Source organism: Salmo trutta, unplaced genomic scaffold (assembly GCF_901001165.1).
Source record: "Salmo trutta unplaced genomic scaffold, fSalTru1.1, whole genome shotgun sequence".
In the NCBI taxonomy this organism is placed as follows: Eukaryota; Metazoa; Chordata; class Actinopteri; order Salmoniformes; family Salmonidae; genus Salmo; species Salmo trutta.
In genome coordinates this window covers 6,951-32,223 of record NW_021822179.1, presented here as the reverse complement: position 1 = coordinate 32,223, position 25,273 = coordinate 6,951, and the positions used below count along the sequence as shown (strand labels likewise).

Here is a 25,273-nt window from a genome sequence, read left to right as displayed (position 1 = left end):
TTTACTCTGAACAAACAGAGAGAGTATTGTTTAACTCTGTAATCTGTAGTGGGCTGTTTCTTTACTCTGATCAAACAGAGAGAGTATTGTTTAACTCTGTAATCTGTAGTGGGCTGTTTCTTTACTCTGATCAAACAGAGAGAGTATTGTTTAACTCTGTAATCTGTAGTGGGCTGTTACTTTACTCTGATCAAACAGAGAGAGTATTGTTTAACTCTGTAATCTGTAGTGGGCTGTTTTTCTTTACTCTGAACAAACAGAGAGAGTATTGTTTAACTCTGTAATCTGTAGTGGGCTGTTTCTTTACTCTGATCAAACAGAGAGAGTATTGTTTAACTCCGTAATCTGTAGTGGGCTGTTTCTTTACTCTGATCAAACAGAGAGAGTATTGTTTACTCTGTAATCTGTAGTGGGCTGTTTCTTTACTCTGATCAAACAGAGAGAGTATTGTTTAACTCTGTAATCTGTAGTGGGCTGTTTCTTTACTCTGATCAAACAGAGAGAGTATTGTTTAACTGTAATCTGTAGTGGGCTGTTTCTTTACTCTGAACAAAACAGAGAGAGTATTGTTTAACTCTGTAATCTGTAGTGGGCTGTTTCTTTACTCTGATCAAACAGAGAGAGTATTGTTTAACTCCGTAATCTGTAGTGGGCTGTTTCTTTACTCTGATTAAACAGAGAGAGTATTGTTTAACTCTGTAATCTGTAGTGGGCTGTTTCTTTACTCTGATCAAACAGAGAGAGTATTGTTTAACTCTGTAATCTGTAGTGGGCTGTTTTTCTTTACTCTGAACAAACAGAGAGAGTATTGTTTAACTCTGTAATCTGTAGTGGGCTGTTTCTTTACTCTGATCAAACAGAGAGAGGTATTGTTTAACTCTGTAATCTGTAGTGGGCTGTTACTTTACTCTGATCAAACAGAGAGAGTATTGTTTAACTGTAATCTGTAGTGGGCTGTTTCTTTACTCTGATCAAACAGAGAGAGTATTGTTTAACTCTGTAATCTGTAGTGGGCTGTTTCTTTACTCTGATCAAACAGAGAGAGTATTGTTTAACTCTGTAATCTGTAGTGGGCTGTTTCTTTACTCTGATCAAACAGAGAGAGTATTGTTTAACTCTGTAATCTGTAGTGGGCTGTTTCTTTACTCTGATCAAACAGAGAGAGTATTGTTTAACTGTAATCTGTAGTGGGCTGTTTCTTTACTCTGATCAAACAGAGAGAGTATTGTTTAACTCTGTAATCTGTAGTGGGCTGTTTCTTTACTCTGATCAAACAGAGATAGTATTGTTTAACTCTGTAATCTGTAGTGGGTTGTTTTTCTTTACTCTGAACAAACAGAGAGAGTATTGTTTAACTCTGTAATCTGTAGTGGGCTGTTTCTTTACTCTGATCAAACAGAGAGAGTATTGTTTAACTCTGTAATATGTAGTGGGCTGTTTCTTTACTCTGATCAAACAGAGAGAGTATTGTTTAACTGTAATCTGTAGTGGGCTGTTTCTTTACTCTGATCAAACAGAGAGAGTATTGTTTAACTCCGTAATCTGTAGTGGGCTGTTTCTTTACTCTGATCAAACAGAGAGAGTATTGTTTAACTCTGTAATCTGTAGTGGGCTGTTTCTTTACTCTGATCAAACAGAGAGAGTATTGTTTAACTCTGTAATCTGTAGTGGGCTGTTTTTCTTTACTCTGAACAAACAGAGAGAGTATTGTTTAACTCTGTAATCTGTAGTGGGCTGTTTCTTTACTCTGATCAAACAGAGAGAGTATTGTTTAACTCTGTAATCTGTAGTGGGCTGTTTCTTTACTCTGATCAAACAGAGAGAGTATTGTTTAACTCTGTAATCTGTAGTGGGCTGTTTCTTTACTCTGATCAAACAGAGAGAGTATTGTTTAACTGTAATCTGTAGTGGGCTGTTTCTTTACTCTGAACAAACAGAGAGAGTATTGTTTAACTCTGTAATCTGTAGTGGGCTGTTTCTTTACTCTGATCAAACAGAGAGAGTATTGTTTAACTCTGTAATCTGTAGTGGGCTGTTTTTCTTTACTCTGAACAAACAGAGAGAGTATTGTTTAACTCTGTAATCTGTAGTGGGCTGTTTCTTTACTCTGATCAAACAGAGAGAGTATTGTTTAACACTGTAATCTGTAGTGGGCTATTACTTTACTCTGATCAAACAGAGAGAGTATTGTTTAACTCTGTAATCTGTAGTGGGCTGTTACTTTACTCTGATCAAACAGAGAGTAGACCTTTGTCTCTGACAGAAACAGGCACAGAAACACAGTATATGGTATTTTCTGCGTTTTATTGTTGAACATTTGGTCAGTGTCTTTATCAAACCGTTGTTTATATAATAAGATGTTTCTCCCCTGTCTATTTATCTCTCCTCTCTTTTCTCTCTCTCTCCTCTCTCTCTCTTCAATCCTCTCTCTCGTCTCTCCTCTCTCTCTCTCCTCTCTCTCTCTCTCTTCACTCCTCTCTCTCTCCTCTCTCCTCTCCTCTCTCTCTCTCTCACTCCTCTCTCTCTCTCTCTCTCCTCTCTCTCTCTCTCTCTCCTCTCTCTCTCTCTCTCTCTCAATCTCCTCTCTCTCTCTCTCTCTCTCTCCTCTCTCTCTCTCTCTTCACTCCTCTCTCTCTCCTCTCTCTCTCTCCTCTCTCTCTCTCTCTTCACTCCTCTCTCTCTCCTCTCTCTCTCTCCTCTCTCTATCTCTCTTCACTACCCTCTCTCTCTCCTCTCTCTCCTCTCTCCTCTCTCTCTTCACTCCTCTCTCTCCTCTCTCCTCTCTCTCTCTTCACTCCTCTCTCTCCTCTCTCCTCTTTCTCTCTCTCTCTCCTCTCTCTCTCTCTCCTCTCTCCTCTCTTTTCTCTCTCTCTCCTCTTTCTTCTCTCTCTCTTTTCTGTCTCTCCTCCTTCAGTCATTGCATACAGCAGATTGTAGAGAGTGTTCATCACTGCCATGTCAATGGTATCGTTCACAGGGACCTGAAGGTTTGTATGGTCAGACCATCATCACCATCATCATCACCATAATCATCACCATCACCATCACCCCATGTTTTACATTGGACATCTGAAGGTGTCTGTGTGTGTGTGTCTGTGTGTGTCTGTGTGTGTGTGTGTGTGTCTGTGTGTGTGTGTGTGTGTGTCTGTGTGTGTCTGTGTGTGTGTGTGTCTGTGTGTGTGTGTGTGTCTGTGTGTCTGTGTGTGTGTCTGTGTGTGTCTGTGTCTGTGTGTGTCTGTGTGTGTCTGTCTGTGTGTTTGTGTGTGGGTTTCTTTGTCTGTGTGTGTCTGTATGTATTTATGCCACAGTGTGTTGTTGTGTTAGTGTGTCCCTGTTCAACCGTTGTCTCTTTGTCTCTCTTTGTGTGTGTCTGTAGGATCAAGTTGCCCCTAGACACTGATCTAAGCTCAGTTTAGTCCTAATGGTTGCCACTAGATGGCCAAGCTGCAAACTCAAAAATTGTCTATATCTTAAAATTGTATGAAATCATACAGTATATTTGAGTTATTTGGTCTTAATTTAAGGTTAGGGGTAGGTATAAGGTTAGCAGTGTTGTTAAGTTTAGATTTAAGATAAATTGTAGAAATAGATGGGTGGGGGGGCAGGTTCTGACTTTGCAGCTTGGCCAGATAGTGACATCTTTGCGTGAGGCTAAAGCTGATTGTACATCTGTGTCTACGGCCAACGGTTACCCGGAGCGTCTTGTTACCTCTAACCCATTTGACTCCGCCCCCCTCCAGCCTGAGAACCTCCTATTGGCCAGTAAGCTGAAGGGGGCGGCGGTTAAGCTAGCTGACTTTGGGCTCGCCATCGAGGTGCAGGCCGACCAACAGGCATGGTTTGGTGAGTACCGTGGACTGGCTTCTCTCCTATGGGACGGGACACAGTGTGTGTTTTCACTGAGCTGAACCAAGCCGAGCTGTACTCGGCTGGCCTGAGTACGAGTCCACTGTAGTTTCTGGTACTGTGATGGAAAGGCTAATGGGAAAATGAATAATGCCAGCCAGCACAGTGCAGGTCGGGTCGGGTCACTCTGGATAAGTCGGGTCGGGTCTGCACACTAGTGTGAGTGTTAGAGGACATACAGACTTGGCCTCTTACCACTTTTAAATGGTCAGGGCAGCAGGTAGCCTAACGGTTAAAAGAAAGGTCACTGGTTCGAATCCCCAAGCTGACTAGGTGAAAATCTGTTGATTTGCCCTGTAAGTCACTCTGGATAAGAATCACTAAAATGTAAAAATGTACTGATTAATCGATTTAATCAATCAATGACTCACTCAAGTAATCAATGAATTATTTGCTGAAACAATTACTCAAATCAATCAATCAATCAATCAATCAATCAAACCATTGATATACTCATCCATGTATTCTCCCTCTCCCTATCCCTCCCTCCCTCCCTCCCTCTCCCTATCCCTCCCCCTCCCTCTCCCTATCCCTCCCTCTCCCCTCCCTCCCTCCCTCCCTCTCCCTCTTCCGATCCCTCCCCCCTCCCTCCCTCTCCCTCCCCATCCCCCCTCCCTCCCTCCCTCCCTCCCCCTTCCTCTCTCATCCCTCCCTCCCCCCCTCCCTCTCCCTATCCCTCCCCCTTCCCTCCCTCCCCTCCCCCCCCCCTCCCTCTCCCTCTCCCTCCCCCTTCCCTCCCTCCCCCCTCCCTCTCTCCCCCTCCCTCGCTCCTCCCTCCCTGCCTCCCTCCCTCCCTCCCCCCTTCCTTCCCCCCTTCCCATCCCCCCTCCCTCTTCCTATCCCTCCCCCCTCCCTCCCTCCCCCCTCCCTCTCTCCTCCCTCCCTGCCTGCCTCCCTCCCCCCCTTCCCTCCCTCCCTCCCCCTCCCTCTCTCGTCCCTCCCTCCCTCCCTCCCTTTCCCTATCCCTCCCTCTCTATCCCTCCCACCCTCTCTCCTCCCCTACAGGTTTTGCTGGTACTCCAGGCTACCTGTCTCCAGAGGTCCTGAGAAAAGACCCATATGGGAAGCCTGTGGACTTGTGGGCCTGTGGTAAACAAACAACCTTTAATCTCTAACCTTTGACCTTTACCCTGGAACTAAACTAAATAACATACTTCTATGTGATTGTTCCAAATCATTGTTCCCTGCTGAAAGTTGGCTCAATTCCATTCCAATTCAGGAAGTGAAATTTCAAAAAGGGGTCAGTTTGGGGTCAAGACTGTGTTGTTTTGATCTGTGGGTGATGATTAGCGTGTGTGTTTTCCTGTCAGGGGTGATCCTGTACATCCTATTGGTCGGTTACCCTCCCTTCTGGGACGAGGACCAGCACAGACTGTACCAGCAGATCAAGGCTGGAGCCTACGATGTGAGAACTACCAACCCCTATCTCTCTGTTTATGTTTATCTGTTGTTCTCTCTCTAACTCTCTCTCCATCTCTCCCTCACTCTCCATCTCGCTCTCTCTATCTCTCTCACTCTCTCTGTCTCTCTTTCTCTCTGTCTCTCTCTCTCTCTGTCTCTCTCTTCACTTGTGTTGGAAATGAATGAATAGACAGAATGGTGGAATGTATTGATTGATTGATTGATTGACTGATTGTGTGTAATGTGTGTGTCTATAGTTCCCGTCTCCAGAGTGGGACACAGTGACTCCTGATGCCAAAGACCTGATCAATAAGATGTTGACCATCAACCCCGGCAAACGCATCACCACCGCAGAGGCCCTGAAACACCCCTGGATCTGTGTATGGACACACACACGCACACACACACACACACACACACACACACACACACACAGAAACACGCGTACACACACACGCACGCACGCACGCACACACACACACAGAAACACGCGTACACACACACACACACACACACACACACACACACAGAAACACACAGAAACACACACACACACACACACACACAGAAACACGCGTACACACACACACAGAAACACACAGAAACACACACACACAGAAACACACACACACAGAAACACACAGAAACACACACACACAGAAACACACACACACAGAAACACACACACACACACACACAGAAACACACACACACACACACACACACAGGGGACAGTTGTAATACTCACCACTACATCCTGTATGAACAGGTTGTCTGGTCCCTCAGTAAAGTCCTATAGATCTATTCATTACTCATCACGTTGTTTACAAAGCTCTGCTCCAACAAACCTCGCTTCACTTCCTAGTTGAAATATACCAGTATAAGGGTTGGTTACCTGTTGAGGTCCCTCTTGTCTCTACTAAGTTTGGTAAATCCTCCTTGTAGTTTGAGCTCTCCTCATCTGGATTCCCCAGTGCCGCTAGGGCAGTTTAAAACCCTAATGAGATTTCTAATTGTTTTGATTACCGTAAATATCGTGTAATGTATCTGTATCTGTTACTGTATCTTGTAGTTTAAATATTTGTATTGTTTATTGTATTGATCATATTGATTATTGGAATTGTTGTCCTCACAACATCATTGGAAATGAGACCCTTCGTCTCAATGGAATCCCCTGTATAAAATACATTCTCTCTCTCTATTCAATTACATTCAATTCAAGGGGCTTTATTGGCATGGGGAAACATATGTTACATTTTTAATTTATTTATGTCACCTTTATTTAACCAGGTAGGCAAGTTGAGAACAAGTTCTCATTTACAACTGCGACCTGGCCAAGATTAAGCAAAGCAGTGTGACAACATACAACAACACAGAGTTACACATGGAGTAAAACAAACATACAGTCAATAATACAGTAGAAAAACATTGCCAACGCAAGTGAAGTAAATAATATACAAAAGTGAAATAAATAATAAAAATGAACAGCAAACATTTATGTTCTCTGTCTGCAGCAACGGTCCACTGTAGCTTCCATGATGCACAGGCAGGAGACTGTGGAGTGTCTGAAGAAGTTCAACGCCAGGCGGAAACTGAAGGTAACTCTCCTCTTTCACTGTCCTCTGTTCTAATCAGAAACGCAAGGTATGTGTCTCTGTCTACCCAGAGCTTTATTCCCTATACCGTACTCTACTGTCTACCCAGAGCTCTATTCCCTATACCGTACTCTACTGTCCACCCAGAGCTCTATACCCTATACCGTACTCTACTGTCTACCCAGAGCTCTATTCCCTATACCGTACTCTACTGTCCACCCAGTGCTCTATTCCCTATACCGTACTCTATTGTCTAACTAGAGCTCTTCTCCCTATACCGTACTCTACTGTCTACCCAGAGCTCTATACCCTATACCGTACTCTACTGTCTACCCAGAGCTCTATTCCCTATACCGTACTCTACTGTCTACCCAGAGCTCTATACCCTATACCGTACTCTACTGTCTACCCAGAGCTCTATTCCCTATACCGTACTCTACTGTCTACCCAGAGCTCTATTCCCTATACCGTACTCTACTGTCTACCCAGAGCTCTATTCCCTATACCGTACTCTACTGTCTACCCAGAGCTCTATTCCCTATACCGTACTCTACTGTCTACCCAGAGCTCTATTCCCTATACCGTACTCTACTGTCTACCCAGAGCTCTATACCCTACACCGTACTCTACTGTCTACCCAGAGCTCTATTCCCTATACCGTACTCTACTGTCTACCCAGAGCTCTATTCCCTATACCGTACTCTACTGTCTACCCAGAGCTCTATTCCCTGTACCGTACTCTACTATCTACCCAGAGCTCTATTCCCTATACCGTACTCTACTGTCTACCCAGAGCTCTATTCCCTATACCGTACTCTACTGTCTACCCAGAGCTCTATTCCCTATACCGTACTCTACTGTCTACCCAGAGCTCTATTCCCTATACCGTACTCTACTGTCTACCCAGAGCTCTATACCCTATACCGTACTCTACTGTCTACCCAGAGCTCTATACCCTATACCGTACTCTACTGTCTACCCAGAGCTCTATTCCCTGTACCGTACTCTACTGTCTACCCAGAGCTCTATTCCCTATACCGTACTCTACCCAGAGCTCTATACCCTATACCGTACTCTACTGTCTACCCAGAGCTCTATACCCTATACCGTACTCTACTGTCTACCCAGAGCTCTATTCCCTATACCGTACTCTACTGTCTACCCAGAGCTCTATTCCCTATACCGTACTCTACTGTCTACCCAGAGCTCTATTCCCTATACCGTACTCTACTGTCTACCCAGAGCTCTATTCCCTATACCGTACTCTACTGTCTACCCAGAGCTCTATTCCCTATACCGTACTCTACTGTCTACCCAGAGCTCTATTCCCTATACCGTGCACTACTGTCTACCCAGAGCTCTATTCCCTATACCGTACTCTACTGTCTACCCAGAGCTCTATACCCTATACCGTACTCTACTGTCTACCCAGAGCTCTATTCCCTATACCGTGCACTACTGTCTACCCAGAGCTCTATTCCCTATACCGTACTCTACTGTCTACCCAGAGCTCTATTCCCTATACCGTACTCTACTGTCTACCCAGAGCTCTATACCCTATACCGTACTCTACTGTCTATCCAGAGCTCTATTCCCTATACCGTACTCTACTGTCTACCCAGAGCTCTATTCCCTATACCGTACTCTACTGTCTACCCAGAGCTCTATTCCCTATACTGTACTCTACTGTCTACCCAGAGCTCTATTCCCTATACCGTACTCTACTGTCTACCCAGAGCTCTATTCCCTATACCGTACTCTACTGTCTACCCAGAGCTCTATCCCTATACCGTACTCTACTGTCTACCCAGAGCTCTATACCCTATACCGTACTCTACTGTCTACCCAGAGCTCTATTCCCTATACCGTACTCTACTGTCTACCCAGAGCTCTATACCCTATACCGTACTCTACTGTCTACCCAGAGCTCTATTCCCTATACCAGACTCTACTGTCTACCCAGAGCTCTATTCCCTGTACCGTACTCTACTGTCTACCCAGAGCTCTATACCCTATACCGTACTCTACTGTCTACCCAGAGCTCTATACCCTATACCGTACTCTACTGTCTACCCAGAGCTCTATTCCCTATACCGTACTCTACTGTCTACCCAGAGCTCTATTCCCTATACCGTACTCTACTGTCTACCCAGAGCTCTATTCCCTATACCGTACTCTACTGTCTACCCAGAGCTCTATTCCCTATACCGTACTCTACTGTCTACCCAGAGCTCTATACCCTATACCGTACTCTACTGTCTACCCAGAGCTCTATTCCCTATACCGTGCACTACTGTCTACCCAGAGCTCTATTCCCTATACCGTACTCTACTGTCTACCCAGAGCTCTATTCCCTATACCGTACTCTACTGTCTACCCAGAGCTCTATTCCCTATACCGTACTCTACTGTCTACCCAGAGCTCTATACCCTATACCGTACTCTACTGTCTACCCAGAGCTCTATACCCTATACCGTACTCTACTGTCTACCCAGAGCTCTATTCCCTATACCGTACTCTACTGTCTACCCAGAGCTCTATTCCCTATACCGTACTCTACTGTCTACCCAGAGCTCTATTCCCTATACCGTACTCTACTGTCTACCCAGAGCTCTATTCCCTATACCGTACTCTACTGTCTACCCAGAGCTCTATTCCCTATACCGTACTCTACTGTCTACCCAGAGCTCTATACCCTATACCGTACTCTACTGTCTACCCAGAGCTCTATTCCCTATACCGTACTCTACTGTCTACCCAGAGCTCTATTCCCTATACCGTACTCTACTGTCTACCCAGAGCTCTATCCCTATACCGTACTCTACTGTCTACCCAGAGCTCTATACCCTATACCGTACTCTACTGTCTACCCAGAGCTCTATTCCCTATACCGTACTCTACTGTCTACCCAGAGCTCTATACCCTATACCGTACTCTACTGTCTACCCAGAGCTCTATTCCCTATACCGTACTCTACTGTCTACCCAGAGCTCTATTCCCTATACCGTACTCTACTGTCTACCCAGAGCTCTATACCCTATACCGTACTCTACTGTCTACCCAGAGCTCTATATCCCTATACCGTACTCTACTGTCTACCCAGAGCTCTATTCCCTATACCGTCCTCTACTGTCTACCCAGAGCTCTATCCCTATACCGTACTCTACTGTCTACCCAGAGCTCTATTCCCTATACCGTACTCTACTGTCTACCCAGAGCTCTATTCCCTATACCGTACTCTACTGTCTACCCAGAGCTCTATTCCCTATACCGTACTCTACTGTCTACCCAGAGCTCTATTCCCTATACCGTACTCTACTGTCTACCCAGAGCTCTATTCCCTATACCGTACTCTACTGTCTACCCAGAGCCTATTCCCTATACGTACTCTACTGTCTACCCAGAGCTCTATTCCCTATACCGTACTCTACTGTCTACCCAGAGCTCTATTTCCCTATACCGTACTCTACTGTCTACCCAGAGCTCTATACCCTATTACCGTACTCTACTGTCTACCCAGAGCTCTATTCCCTATACCCGTACTCTACTGTCTACCCAGAGCTCTATTCCCTATACCGTACTCTACTGTCTACCCAGAGCTCTATTCCCTATACCGTACTCTACTGTCTACCCAGAGCTCTATACCCTATACCGTACTCTACTGGTCTACCCAGAGCTTCTATTCCCTATACCGTACTCTACTGTCTACCCAGAGCTCTATACCCTATACCGTACTCTACTGTCTACCCAGAGCTCTATTCCCTATACCGTACTCTACTGTCTACCCAGAGCTCTATTCCCTATTACCGTACTCTACTGTCTACCCAGAGCTCTATTCCCTATACCGTACTCTACTGTCTACCCAGAGCTCTATTACCCTATACCGTCTTTCTACTGTCTACCCAGAGCTCTAGTCCCATATACCGTACTCTACTGTCTACCCAGAGCTCTATTCCCTATACCGTACTCTACTGTCTACCCAGAGCTCTATACCTATACGTACTCTACTGTCTACCCCAGAGCTCTATTACCCTATACCGTACTCTACTGTTACCCAGAGCTCTATTACCCTATACCGTACGTCTACCCAGAGCTCTATTCCTATACCGTACTTACTGTCTACCCAGAGCTCTATTCCCTATACCGTACTCTACTGTCTACCCAGAGCTCTATACCCTATACCGTACTTACTGTCTACAGAGCTCTACATTACCCTCTACCGTACTCTACTGTTCTACCCAGAGCTCTCCCTATACCGTACTCTACTGTCTACCCAGAGCTCTATTCCCTATACCGTACTCTACTGTCTACCCAGAGCTCTATTCCCTATACCGTACTCTACTGTCTACCCAGAGCTCTATTCCCTATACCGTACTCTACTGTCTACCCAGAGCTCTATTCCCTATACCGTACTCTACTGTCTACCCAGAGCTCTATTCCGTATTCCTATACCCTATTCCCAATACACTATGCCCTATGCCCTATTCCTTATACCCTACTCTCTATACCCTACACCCTGTACCCTACACCCTGTACCCTACACCCTGTACCCTATTCCCTGTACCCTATACCCTGTACCCTATACCCTGTACCCTATTCCCTATACCCTGTACCCTATACCCTGTACCCTATACCCTACTCCCTATACCCTACACCCTGTACCCTATACCCTGTACCCTATTCCCTATACCCTATACCCTATTCCCTGTACCCATTCCCCGACCCTAACCCTAGTACCCTATTCCCTGTACCCTATCCCTATACCCTATACCCTGTACCTTATTCACTGTACCCATACCCTATTCCCTGTACCCATACCCTATTCCCTATACCCTATTCCCTATACCCTATACCCTATTCCCTGTACCCATACCCTATTCCCTTTACCCTATACCCTATTCCCTGTACCCTATTCCCTGTACCCTATTCCCTATTCCCTGTACCCATACCCTATACCCTATTCCCTATACCCTAATCTCTATTCCCTGTACCCTATACCCTATTCCCTATACCCTATACCCTATTCCCTGTACCCTATTCCCTATTCCCTATTCCCTGTACCCTATACCCTATTCCCCGTACCCTATTCCCTGTACCCTATTCCCTATTCCCTATTCCCTATTCCCTGTACCCTATTCCCTGTACCCTATTCCCTGTACCCTGTACCCTATTCCCTATTCCCTATTCCCTGTACCCTATTCCCTGTACCCTATACCCTATTCCCTGTACCCTATTCCCTGTACCCTATTCCCTGTACCCTATTCCCTGTACCCTATACCCTATTCCCTGTACCCTTACCCTATTCCCTATACTGTGCACTACTACAAGGCACATAGGGGTCTGATCAAAAGGAGTGCACTTTCCAATCATTTTTCATTTGTTCATAATATTTCATTCTACAGTTCTGTTTCAGTTTTATATTATTGTCAAAAAGAAAATATCACAATAAATATCCTTAAAAAAAAAAAAGAGCAGTCCCTTATATAGATGCAGCCAAGCACACACCCTTCTCTCTCTCTCTCTCCCCCCCTTTCCACCTGCTTTGAAATGATCAGTCCTTCAGTAGAGACTATAGTACCACTGCTGTTGTCTGTTGAAATGATCAGTCCTTCAGTAGAGACTATAGTACCACTGCTGTTGTCTGTTGAAATGATCAGTCCTTCAGTAGAGACTATAGTACCACTGCTGTTGTCTGTTGAAATGATCAGTCCTTCAGTAGAGACTATAGTACCACTGCTGTTGTCTGTTGAAATGATCAGTCCTTCAGTAGAGACTATAGTACCACTGCTGTTGTCTGTTGAAATGATCAGTCCTTCAGTAGAGACTATAGTACCACTGCTGTTGTCTGCTGTAATGATCAGTCCTTCAGTAGAGACTATAGTACCACTGCTGTTGTCTGCTGTAATGATCAGTCCTTCAGTAGAGACTATAGTACCACTGCTGTTGTCTGTTGAAATGATCAGTCCTTCAGTAGAGACTATAGTACCACTGCTGTTGTCTGTTGAAATGATCAGTCCTTCAGTAGAGACTATAATACCACTTCTGTTGTCTGTTGAAATGATCAGTCCTTCAGTAGAGACTATAGTACCACTGCTGTTGTCTGTTGAAATGATCAGTCCTCCAGTAGAGACTATAATACCACTGCTGTTGTCTGTTGAAATGATCAGTCCTTCAGTAGAGACTATAGTACCACTGCTGTTGTCTGTTGAAATGATCAGTCCTTCAGTAGAGACTATAGTACCACTGCTGTTGTCTGTTGAAATGATCAGTCCTTCAGTAGAGACTATAGTACCACTGCTGTTGAAATGATCAGTCCTTCAGTAGAGACTATAGTACCACTGCTGTAATGATCAGTCCTCCAGTAGAGACAATAGTACCACTGCTGTTGTCTGTTGAAATGATCAGTCCTCCAGTAGAGACTATAGTACCACTGCTGTAATGATCAGTCCTCCAGTAGAGACTATAGTACCACTGCTGTAATGATCAGTCCTCCAGTAGAGACTATAGTAACCCTGCTGTTGTCTGTTGAAATGATCAGTCCTTCAGTAGAGACTATAGTACCACTGCTGTAATGATCAGTCCTCCAGTAGAGACTATAGTAACCCTGCTGTAATGATCAGTCCTCCAGTAGAGACTATAGTACCACTGCTGTAATGATCAGTCCTCCAGTAGAGACTATAGTAACCCTGCTGTAATGATCAGTCCTCCAGTAGAGACTATAGTAACACTGCTGTAATGATCAGTCCTCCAGTAGAGACTATAGTACCACTGCTGTAATGATCAGTCCCTCAGTAGAGACTATAGTACCACTGCTGTAATGATCAGTCCTCCAGTAGAGACTATAGTACCACTGCTGTAATGATCAGTCCTCCAGTAGAGACTATAGTACCACTGCTGTAATGATCAGTCCTCCAGTAGAGACTATAGTACCACTGCTGTAATGATCAGTCCTCCAGTAGAGACTATAGTACCACTGCTGTAATGATCAGTCCTTCAGTAGAGACTATAGTACCACTGCTGTAATGATCAGTCCTCCAGTAGAGACTATAGTACCACTGCTGTAATGATCAGTCCTCCAGTAGAGACTATAGTAACCCTGCTGTAATGATCAGTCCTCCAGTAGAGACTATAGTAACCCTGCTGTAATGATCAGTCCTCCAGTAGAGACTATAGTACCACTGCTGTAATGATCAGTCCTCCAGTAGAGACTATAGTACCACTGCTGTAATGATCAGTCCTCCAGTAGAGACTATAGTACCACTGCTGTAATGATCAGTCCTTCAGTAGAGACTATAGTACCACTGCTGTAATGATCAGTCCTCCAGTAGAGACTATAGTAACCCTGCTGTAATGATCAGTCCTCCAGTAGAGACTATAGTAACCCTGCTGTAATGATCAGTCCTCCAGTAGAGACCATAGTAACCCTGCTGTAATGATCAGTCCTCCAGTAGAGACTATAGTAACCCTGCTGTAATGATCAGTCCTCCAGTAGAGACTATAGTAACCCTGCTGTAATGATCAGTCCTCCAGTAGAGACCATAGTAACCCTGCTGTAATGATCAGTCCTCCAGTAGAGACTATAGTAACCCTGCTGTAATGATCAGTCCTCCAGTAGAGACTATAGTACCACTGCTGTAATGATCAGTCCTCCAGTAGAGACTATAGTAACCCTGCTGTAATGATCAGTCCTCCAGTAGAGACTATAGTAACCCTGCTGTAATGATCAGTCCTCCAGTAGAGACTATAGTAACCCTGCTGTAATGATCAGTCCTCCAGTAGAGACTATAGTAACCCTGCTGTAATGATCAGTCCTCCAGTAGAGACTATAGTACCCTGCTGTAATGATCAGTCCTCCAGTAGAGACTATAGTAACCCTGCTGTAAGATCAGTCCTCCAGTAGAGACTATAGTAACCCTGCTGTAATGATCAGTCCTCCAGTAGAGACTATAGTAACCCTGCTGTAATGATCAGTCCTCCAGTAGAGACTATAGTAACCCTGCGTAATGATCAGTCCTCCAGTAGAGACTATAGTAACCCTGCTGTAATGAATCAGTCCTCCAGTAGAGACTATAGTAACCCTGCTGTAATGATCAGTCCTCCAGTAGAGACTATAGTAACCCTGCTGTAATGATCAGTCCTCCAGTAGAGACTATAGTAACCCTGCTGTAATGATCAGTCCTCCAGTAGAGACTATAGTACCACTGCTGTAATGATCAGTCCTCCAGTAGAGACTATAGTACCACTGCTGTAATGATCAGTCCTCCAGTAGAGACTATAGTAACCCTGCTGTAATGATCAGTCCTCCAGTAGAGACTATAGTAACCCTGCTGTAATGATCAGTCCTCCAGTAGAGACTATAGTAACCCTGCTGTAATGATCAGTCCTCCAGTAGAGACTATAGTAACCCTGCTGTAATGATCAGTCCTCCAGTAGAGACTATAGTAACCCTGCTGTAATGATCAGTCCTCCAGTAGAGACTATAGTAACCCTGCTGTAATGATATGTCCTCCAGTAGAGACTATAGTAACCCTGCTGTAATGATCAGTCCTCCAGTAGAGACTATAGTAACCCTGCTGTAATGATCAGTCCTCCAGTAGAGACTATAGTACCACTGCTGTAATGATCAGTCCTCCAGTAGAGACTATAGTACCACTGCTGTAATGATCAGTCCTCCAGTAGAGACTATAGTACCACTGCTGTAATGATCAGTCCTCCAGTAGAGACTATAGTACCACTGCTGTAATGATCAGTCCTCCAGTAGAGACTATAGTACCACTGCTGTAATGATCAGTCCTCCAGTAGAGACTATAGTACCACTGCTGTAATGATCAGTCCTCCAGTAGAGACTATAGTAACCCTGCTGTAATGATCAGTCCTCCAGTAGAGACTATAGTACCACTGCTGTAATGATCAGTCCTCCAGTAGAGACTATAGTAACCCTGCTGTAATGATCAGTCCTCCAGTAGAGACTATAGTAACCCTGCTGTAATGATCAGTCCTCCAGTAGAGACTATAGTACCACTGCTGTAATGATCAGTCCTCCAGTAGAGACTATAGTAACCCTGCTGTAATGATCAGTCCTCCAGTAGAGACTATAGTACCACTGCTGTAATGATCAGTCCTCCAGTAGAGACTATAGTAACCCTGCTGTTCTTCTTCTCTCTTTTTTATTAACATTCCTCTTTTCTAACAATCTTTAATTATTGAATTGTTCTCTCCTTCCCTCCTCTTTTCTGCTCTCTCCTCCCCTCCTCTTTTCTGCTCTCTCCTCACCTCCTCTTTTCTGCTCTCTCCTCCCCTCCTCTTTTCTGCTCTCCTCCTCCCCCTCCTCTTTTCTGCTCTCTCCTCCCCTCCTCTTTTCTGCTCTCTCCTCACCTCCTCTTTTCTGCTCTCTCCTCACCTCCTCTTTTCTGCTCTCTCCTCCCCTCCTCTTTTCTGCTCCCTCCTCCCCTCCTCTTTTCTGCTCCCTCCTCACCTCCTCTTTTCTGCTCTCTCCTCCTCTCCTCTTTTCTGCTCTCTCCTCCCCTCCTCTTTTCTGCTCTCTCCTCCCCTCCTCTTTTCTGCTCTCTCCTCCCCTCCTCTTTTCTGCTCTCTCCTCCCCTCCTCTTTTCTGCTCTCTCCTCCCCTCCTCTTTTCTGCTCCCTCCTCACCTCCTCTTTTCTGCTCTCTCCTCCCCTCCTCTTTTCTGCTCTCTCCTCCCCTCCTCTTTTCTGCTCTCTCCATCCTTCCCTCCGTTCTTTCTGTCCCCTCCACTCTTTCAGGGAGCCATTTTGACCACACTGCTGGTAACAAAAAACTTCTCAGGTACGTCCTCACTCTCGCTCTGTCTCCTTCTCTCTCTGTCCTTCTCTCTGTCTCTCTGTCTCTCTCTCTCTCTCTCTTTCTGTGTGTAAAACTCCAAAAGTAATTTCACTTTACTCCCCATATCTGACTGTTTTGCAGTTATTTTTATTTATGCTTTTCTTTAGAATTAAATAATCCGATTTTCTTTTTTCTTTACAATTAATCATTTTCTTCTTTTTAATTGTTTTTTTATTTCTTTACGTCCTTTGTTTGGGATGTGGTACCCTTCGAGGTAAGAACTCACTTCCTCTCTGTCAGCCAATCAGTGGCCAGGGTTTCATGTCACTTCCTCTCTGTCAGCCAATCAGTGGCCAGGGTCTCATGTCACACCCTTTGTCGGTGCTCTTATACCCCTTTCACACTATCGGGCCGACCCCAACCAAACTGCGCGGGCTCTGATATTTTCTATACACATTGTCTCGTCGGCACGGTTACAGTAACTACGTTAGGATGCGTAACCATGGCCAGCTCAGTACAGCTTCGTTTGGTTCGACTCAGTAGTGTGAATATCCCTTTTAACACATCTTGATTTTATAATAGTACATATACACAGTGCATTGGGAAGTATGCGGATCCCTTGACTTTATCCACATTTTTTTTACGTTACAGCCTTATTCTAAAATTGATTAAATTGTTGTTTTTCAATCTAAACACAATACCCCATAATAACAAAGCAAAAATGTATCTTAAAAAAAACTACTGAAATCTTGTTTCTCGTGGTCTGAGAGTCCTTTTGGTGCCTTTTGGCAAACTCCAAGCGGGCTGTCATGTGCCTTTTACCTGAGGAGTGGCAGCCACTTTACCATAACGGCCTGATTGGTGGAGTGCTGCAGAGATGGTTGTCCTTCTGGAAGGTTCTCCCATCTCCACAGAGGAACTCTGGAGCTCTGTCAGAGTGACCATCGGGTTCTTGGTCACCTCCCTGACCAAGGCCCTTCTCCCCCGATTGCTCAGTTTGGCCGGGCGGCCAGCTCTAGGAAGAGTCTTGGTGGTTCCAAACTCCTTCCATTTAAGAATGATGGAGGCCACTGTGTTCTTGGGGACCTTCAATGCTGCAGAAATGTTTTGGTACCCTTCTCCAGATCTGTGCCTCGACACAATCCTGTCTCGGAGCTCTACGGACATTTCCTTCGGACCTCATGGCTTGGTTTTTGCTCTGATATGCTCTGTCAACTGTGGGATTTTATATAGACAGGTGTGTGCCTTTCCAAATCATGTCGAATCAATTGAATTTACCACAGGTGGACTCCAATCAAGTTGTAGAAACATCTCAAGGATGATCAATGGAAACAGGATGCACCTGAGCTCAATTTTGAGTCTCATAACAAAGGGTCTAAATACTTATGTAAATAAGGTATCTGTTTTTCAATTTTAATACATTTGCAAACATTTCTAAAAACCTATTTTCACTTTACCATTATGGGGTATTGTGTGCAGATTGCTGAGGATTTTTTAAATTTAATACATTTTAGAATAAGTCTGTAACCTAACAAAATATGGAAAAAGTGAAGGGGTCTGAATACTTTCCGAATGCACTGAATATAAACAGGATGTTATGAATAGTGAATAAAGTACATTCACATCCACAGAATACTTCATGTAGTGTATATATACAGTATATAAATGGTATATTATGAATAGTAAATACAGTACATTCACATCAACAGAACACTTCATGTAGTATATACACAGTATATATATACAGTATATTATGAATAGTGAATATAGTACATTCACATCCACAGAATACTTCATGTAGTGTATATATACAGTATATAAATGGTATATTATGAATAGTGAATAAAGTACATTCACATCCACAGAATACTTAATGTAGTGTATATATACAGTATATATACAGTATATAATGAATAGTGAATATAGTACATTCACAGAATAGTTCATGTAGTGTATATATATATAGTATATAATACGTCATGTAGAATATATACAGTATGTTATGAATAGTGAATATAGTACAATCACATTCACAGAATACTCCATGTAGTGTATATATACAGTATATGTGCAGTATGTTATGAATAATGAATATAGTACATTCACATAATACTTCATGTAGTGTATACTATATGTAGAATATGTTGTAGCATGACGATGCAGATGCATGCAATGATTTTATACAATTACTTTATACAATTACTTTAATACTGACTTTAATACCATGACTTAATACTATGACTTAACACCATGACTTTAATACTGACTTTAATACTGACTTTAATACCATGACTTTAATACTGACTTTAATACCATGACTTAATACTATGACTTAACACTATGACTTTAATACTGACTTTAATTCTGACTTTAATACTATGACTTTAATACCATGACTTTAATACTGACTTTAATTCTGACTTTAATACTATGACTTTAATACTGACTTTAATTCTGACTTTAATACTATGACTTTAATACTGACTTTAATACCATTACTTTAATACTGACTTTAATTCTGACTTTAATACTGACTTTAATACTGACTTTAATACCATGACTTTAATACTGACTTTAATTCTGACTTTAATACTATGACTTTAATACCATGACTTTAATTCTGACTTTAATACTGACTTTAATACTGACTTTAATACCATGACTTTAATACTATGACTTTAATACTGACTTTAATACTGACATTAATGCCATTACTTTAATACTGACTTTAATATCATTACTTTAATACTGACTTTAATTCTGACTTTACTACTAACTTTAATACTGACTTTAATACTATGACTTTAATACTGACTTTAATTCTGACTTTAATACTATGACTTTAATACTGACTTTAATACCATGACTTTAATACTGACTTTAATACCATGACTTTAATACTGACTTTAATACCATGACTTTAATACTGACTTTAATTCTGACTTTAATACTATGACTTTAATACTGACTTTAATACCATGACTTTAATAATGACTTTAATACCATGACTTTAATACTGACTTTAATTCTGACTTTAATACCATGACTTTAATTCTGACTTTAATACCATGACTTTAATTCTGACTTTAATACTATGACTTTAATACTGACTTTAATACTGACTTTAATACAGACTTTAATACTGACTTTAATGCCATTACTTTAATACTGACTTTAATTCTGACTTTAATACCATGACTTTAATACTGACTTTAAAACTATGACTTTAATACTGACTTTAATTCTGACTTTAATACTATGACTTTAATACTGACTTTAATACCATGACTTTAATACTGACTTTAATTCTGACTTTAATACTATGACTTTAATACTGACTTCAATACCATGACTTTAATATCATTACTTTAATACTGACTTTAATTCTGACTTTAATACCATGACTTTAATACTGACTTTAATTCTGACTTAACACCATGACTTTAATACTGACTTTAATACAATGACTTTAATTCTGACTTAACACCATGACTTTAATACTGACTTTAATTCTGACTTTAATACCATGACTTTAATACTGACTTTAATACAATGACTTTAATACTGACTTTAATATCATTACTTTAATACTGACTTTAATTCTGACTTTAATACCATAACTTTAATTCTGACTTTAATACCATGACTTTAATACTGACTTTAATACCATGACTTTAATTCTGACTTTAATACCATTACTTTAATACCATGACTTTAATACTGACTTTAATACTGACTTTAATACTGACTTTAATACTGACTTTAATACCATGACTTTAATACTGACTTTAATACTGACTTTAATACTGACTTAAAACCATGACTTTAATACTATGACTTTAATACTGACTTTAATACTGACTTTAATACCATGACTTTAATACTGACTTTAATACTGACTTTAATTCTGACTTTAATACCATGACTTTAATACTATGACTTTAATACTGACTTTAATACCATGACTTTAATACCATGACTTTAATACCATGACTTTAATACTATGACTTTAATACTGACTTTAATACTGACTTTAATACCATGACTTTAATACCATTACTTTTATATCACTTTATATTTGAAAAGTTTTGAAACACAAGGAAACGTGTCTCTGTCATTTAACAGATTCAGCCATTTAGTCCCTGCCTGTTTCAAAACGTTTCCTCTTGTTTTGAGTCTAATGAACACAGCCCTGTTGCATTATGGAGGCTGTCTGTCTCTGTGTGAAGCACTGGTGTTTACCTTCCTCTCTCTCTCTCTCTTCCTCTTCCTCTCTACAGCAGTCAAGAGTCTGCTGAACAAGAAGGCTGACGCCGTCAAGGTGAGTTTCTGTGGCAGTGTTCCAAATGGCTCCCTTTGTTTCCCTACATCGTACACTACCTTTGGCCAGAGCCCTCTGCAGAAAGCAGTGCACTAATTAGAAAGTAGGTTGCCGATTGGCCCTCTGAAGAAAGCAGTGCACTAACTAGAGAGTAGGATGCTGATTGGCCCTGTGTTTTGTAATGTGAGATTAGGTATAGATAGTCCCGTCTCAGTACTCTGGTATAGATAGTCCTGTCTCAGTACTCTGGTATAGATAGTCCCGTCTCAGTACTCTGGTATAGATAGTCCCGTCTCAGTACTCTGGTATAGATAGTCCTGTCTCAGTACTCTGGTATAGATAGTCCTGTCTCAGTACTCTGGTATAGATAGTCCTGTGTCAGTACTCTGGTATAGATAGTCCCGTCTCAGTACTCTGGTATAGATAGTCCCGTCTCAGTACTCTGGTATAGATAGTCCTGTCTCAGACCGTCTCAGTACTCTGGTATAGATAGTCCTGTCTCAGTACTCTGGTATAGATAGTCCCGTCTCAGTACTCTGGTATAGATAGTCCTGTCTCAGTACTCTGGTATAGATAGTCCTGTGTCAGTACTCTGGTATAGATAGTCCCGTCTCAGTACTCTGGTATAGATAGTCCTGTGTCAGTACTCTGGTATAGATAGTCCCGTCTCAGTACTCTGGTATAGATAGTCCTGTGTCAGTACTCTGGTATAGATAGTCCTGTCTCAGTACTCTGGTATAGATAGTCCTGTCTCAGACCGTCTCAGTACTCTGGTATAGATAGTCCTGTCTAAGTACTCTGGTATAGATAGTCCTGTCTCAGTACTCTGGTATAGATAGCCCTATGTCTGACCGTCTCAGTACTCTGGTATAGATAGTCCTGTCTCAGTACTCTGGTATAGATAGTCCCGTCTCAGTACTCTGGTATAGATAGTCCCGTCTCAGTACTCTGGTATAGATAGTCCCGTCTCAGTACTCTGGTATAGATAGTCCTGTGTCAGTACTCTGGTATAGATAGTCCTGTCTCAGTACTCTGGTATAGATAGTCCTGTCTCAGTACTCTGGTATAGATAGTCCTGTGTCAGTACTCTGGTATAGATAGCCCTGTCTCAGTACTCTGGTATAGATATTCCTGTGTCAGTACTCTGGTATAGATAGTCCTGTCTCAGTACTCTGGTATAGATAGTCCTGTGTCAGTACTCTGGTATAGATAGTCCTGTCTCAGTACTCTGGTATAGATAGCCCTGTCTCAGTACTCTGGTATAGATAGTCCTGTCTCAGTACTCTGGTATAGATAGTCCTGTCTCATTACTCTGGTATAGATAGTCCTGTGTCAGACCGTCTCAGTACTCTGGTATAGATAGTCCCGTCTCAGTACTCTGGTATAGATAGTCCTGTGTCAGTACTCTGGTATAGATAGTCCTGTCTCAGTACTCTGGTATAGATAGTCCTGTGTCAGTACTCTGGTATAGATAGTCCTGTGTCAGTACTCTGCTATAGAGAGTCCTGTGTCAGTACTCTGGTATAGATAGCCCTGTCTCAGTACTCTGGTATAGATAGTCCTGTGTCAGTACTCTGGTATAGATAGCCCTATGTCTGACCGTCTCAGTACTCTGGTATAGATAGTCCTGTCTCAGTACTCTGGTATGAGTACTCTGAATGAATGGGAGCCTGACACCTTAATAATACATTTGAAAACAATTAGCTGATCCTGTCGTCTCTTGAATACAGTTTGGCTCTCACCCGTTCAACTGACTAGGCAGGCTAGCTCGATGGCCACTGTAGCTTGAGAGCGTGTGAAGTAACCACTAGAGCGAGTAGCCCCCTCTGCTGGCAGAAACAAGCACAACACCCCTTGACTAAGTGATTATTAAATGACAAAGATGACTTTATACATAGGGTCCCACTAAAAGCCGAGGACCCATTCTTCCTCCTTCATCCGGTCGGAGAGGCCGTAACATAGCTATGAATCATTTGTACACTGCAAATTGACCGCAAGAATCCCAAACAGATCCTAGTATTTGACTTAATAATTTACAACATTGATTACGTTGGAATACAATTGCACATGGCTCTCTATATATATGTGTGTGGAATACTTGGGAACAGATTTCCTACATTAAAATCAATTATCGCCGGTTACCTGATGATTTTACAGACTTTTTGTCTGACAATGAAAATACTTACTTAGGGGGTCAAATAAAATGACCGGCGGGCCGTCTATTGAACCCTGTTATACAGGATCTATATACACTATGAAACCATTAGGGGACTGTCTATTGAACCCTGTTATACAGGATCTATATACACTATGAAACCATTAGGAGACTGTCTATTGAACCCTGTTATACAGGATCTATATACACTATGAAACCATTAGGAGACTGTCTATTGAACCCTGTTATACAGGATCTATATACACTATGAAACCATCAGGAGACTGTCTATTGAACCCTGTTATACAGGATCTATATACACTATGAAACCATTAGGAGACTGTCTATTGAACCCTGTTATACAGGATCTATAAACACTATGAAACCATTAGGAGACTGTCTATTGAACCCTGTTATACAGGATCTATATACACTATGAAACCATTAGGGGACTGTCTATTGAACCCTGTTATACAGGATCTATATACACTATGAAACCATTAGGGGACTGTCTATTGAACCCTGTTATACAGGATCTATATACACTATGAAACCATTAGGAGACTGTCTATTGAACCCAGTTATACAGGATCTATATACACTATAAAACCATTAGGAGACTGTCTATTGAACCCTGTTATACAGGATCTATATACACTATGAAACCATTAGGAGACTGTCTATTGAACCCAGTTATACAGGATCTATATACACTATGAAACCATTAGGAGACTGTCTATTGAACCCAGTTATACAGGATCTATATACACTATGAAACCATTAGGGGACTGTCTATTGAACCCTGTTATACAGGATCTATATACACTATAAAACCATTAGGAGACTGTCTATTGAACCCTGTTATACAGGATCTATATACACTATGAAACCATTAGGAGACTGTCTATTGAACCCTGTAGGATCTATATACACTATGAAACCATTAGGAGACTGTCTATTGAACCCTGTTATACAGGATCTATATACACTATAAAACCATTAGGAGACTGTCTACTGAACCCTGTTATACAGGATCTATATACACTATAAAACCATTAGGAGACTGTCTACTGAACCCTGTTATACAGGATCTATATACACTATAAAACCATTAGGAGACTGTCTATTGAACCCTGTAGGATCTATATACACTATGAAACCATTAGGAGACTGTCTATTGAACCCTGTTATACAGGATCTATATACACTATAAAACCATTAGGAGACTGTCTACTGAACCCTGTTATACAGGATCTATATACACTATAAAACCATTAGGAGACTGTCTACTGAACCCTGTTATACAGGATCTATATACACTATAAAACCATTAGGAGACTGTCTATTGAACCCTGTTATACAGGATCTATATACACTATAAAACCATTAGGGGACTGTCTATTGAACCCTGTTATACAGGATCTATATACACTATGAAACCATTAGGGGACCGTCTATTGAACCCTGTTATACAGGATCTATATACACTATGAAACCATTAGGAGACTGTCTATTGAACCCTGTTATACAGGATCTATATACACTGTAAAACCATTAGGAGACTGTCTACTGATTCCATTGTACAGGTAAGGCTAAAAGCTAAAGAAAAGTTGCCAGAATAGATTTGTCCCAGGTCAGATCAGGTCAGGGTTAGGGTTAGGGTTAGGGTTAGGGTCAGATCAGATCAGGTTTATGATGTGATGTTCCCTCTACACTACTTGCTTTACAGGCGAACAACAAAGCCAACACAGTGACCTGTCCTAAAGCCAACACAGTGACCTGTCCTAAAGACACCAGCTTAACCCCAGCACTGGTACATACTACACCCTCCTCTCACCCCCCCTCCCTCCTCCATACCTCCCCAGCACTGGTACATACTACACCCTCCTCTCACCCCCCCTCCCTCCTCCATACCTCCCCAGCACTGGTACATACTACACCCTCCTCTCACCCCCCTTCCCTCCTCTCACCCCCCCTCCCTCCCCATACCTCCCCATCACTGGTACATAATGCACCCTCCTCTCACCCCCCCTCCCTCCTCCATACCTCCCCATCACTGGTACATAATGCACCCTCCTCTCACCCCCCCTCCCT

General features: G+C 42.4%; 1 protein-coding gene across 1 annotated transcript; it reads left to right on the top strand.

The window, feature by feature from the left end:
- Positions 1 to 2,885: 2,885 nt before the first annotated feature.
- LOC115180818 (calcium/calmodulin-dependent protein kinase type II delta 2 chain-like) lies at positions 2,886 to 25,106 on the top strand (the record flags this gene model as incomplete). Its single annotated transcript, XM_029742972.1, has 9 exons — positions 2,886 to 2,987; positions 3,741 to 3,843; positions 4,912 to 4,995; positions 5,217 to 5,311; positions 5,565 to 5,687; positions 6,822 to 6,905; positions 16,664 to 16,706; positions 20,984 to 21,024; positions 24,909 to 25,106. Coding segments are annotated over 9 exons (873 nt in total), but the record flags the coding sequence as incomplete, so codon positions are not given.
- Between the last annotated feature and the right edge of the window lie 167 nt (positions 25,107 to 25,273).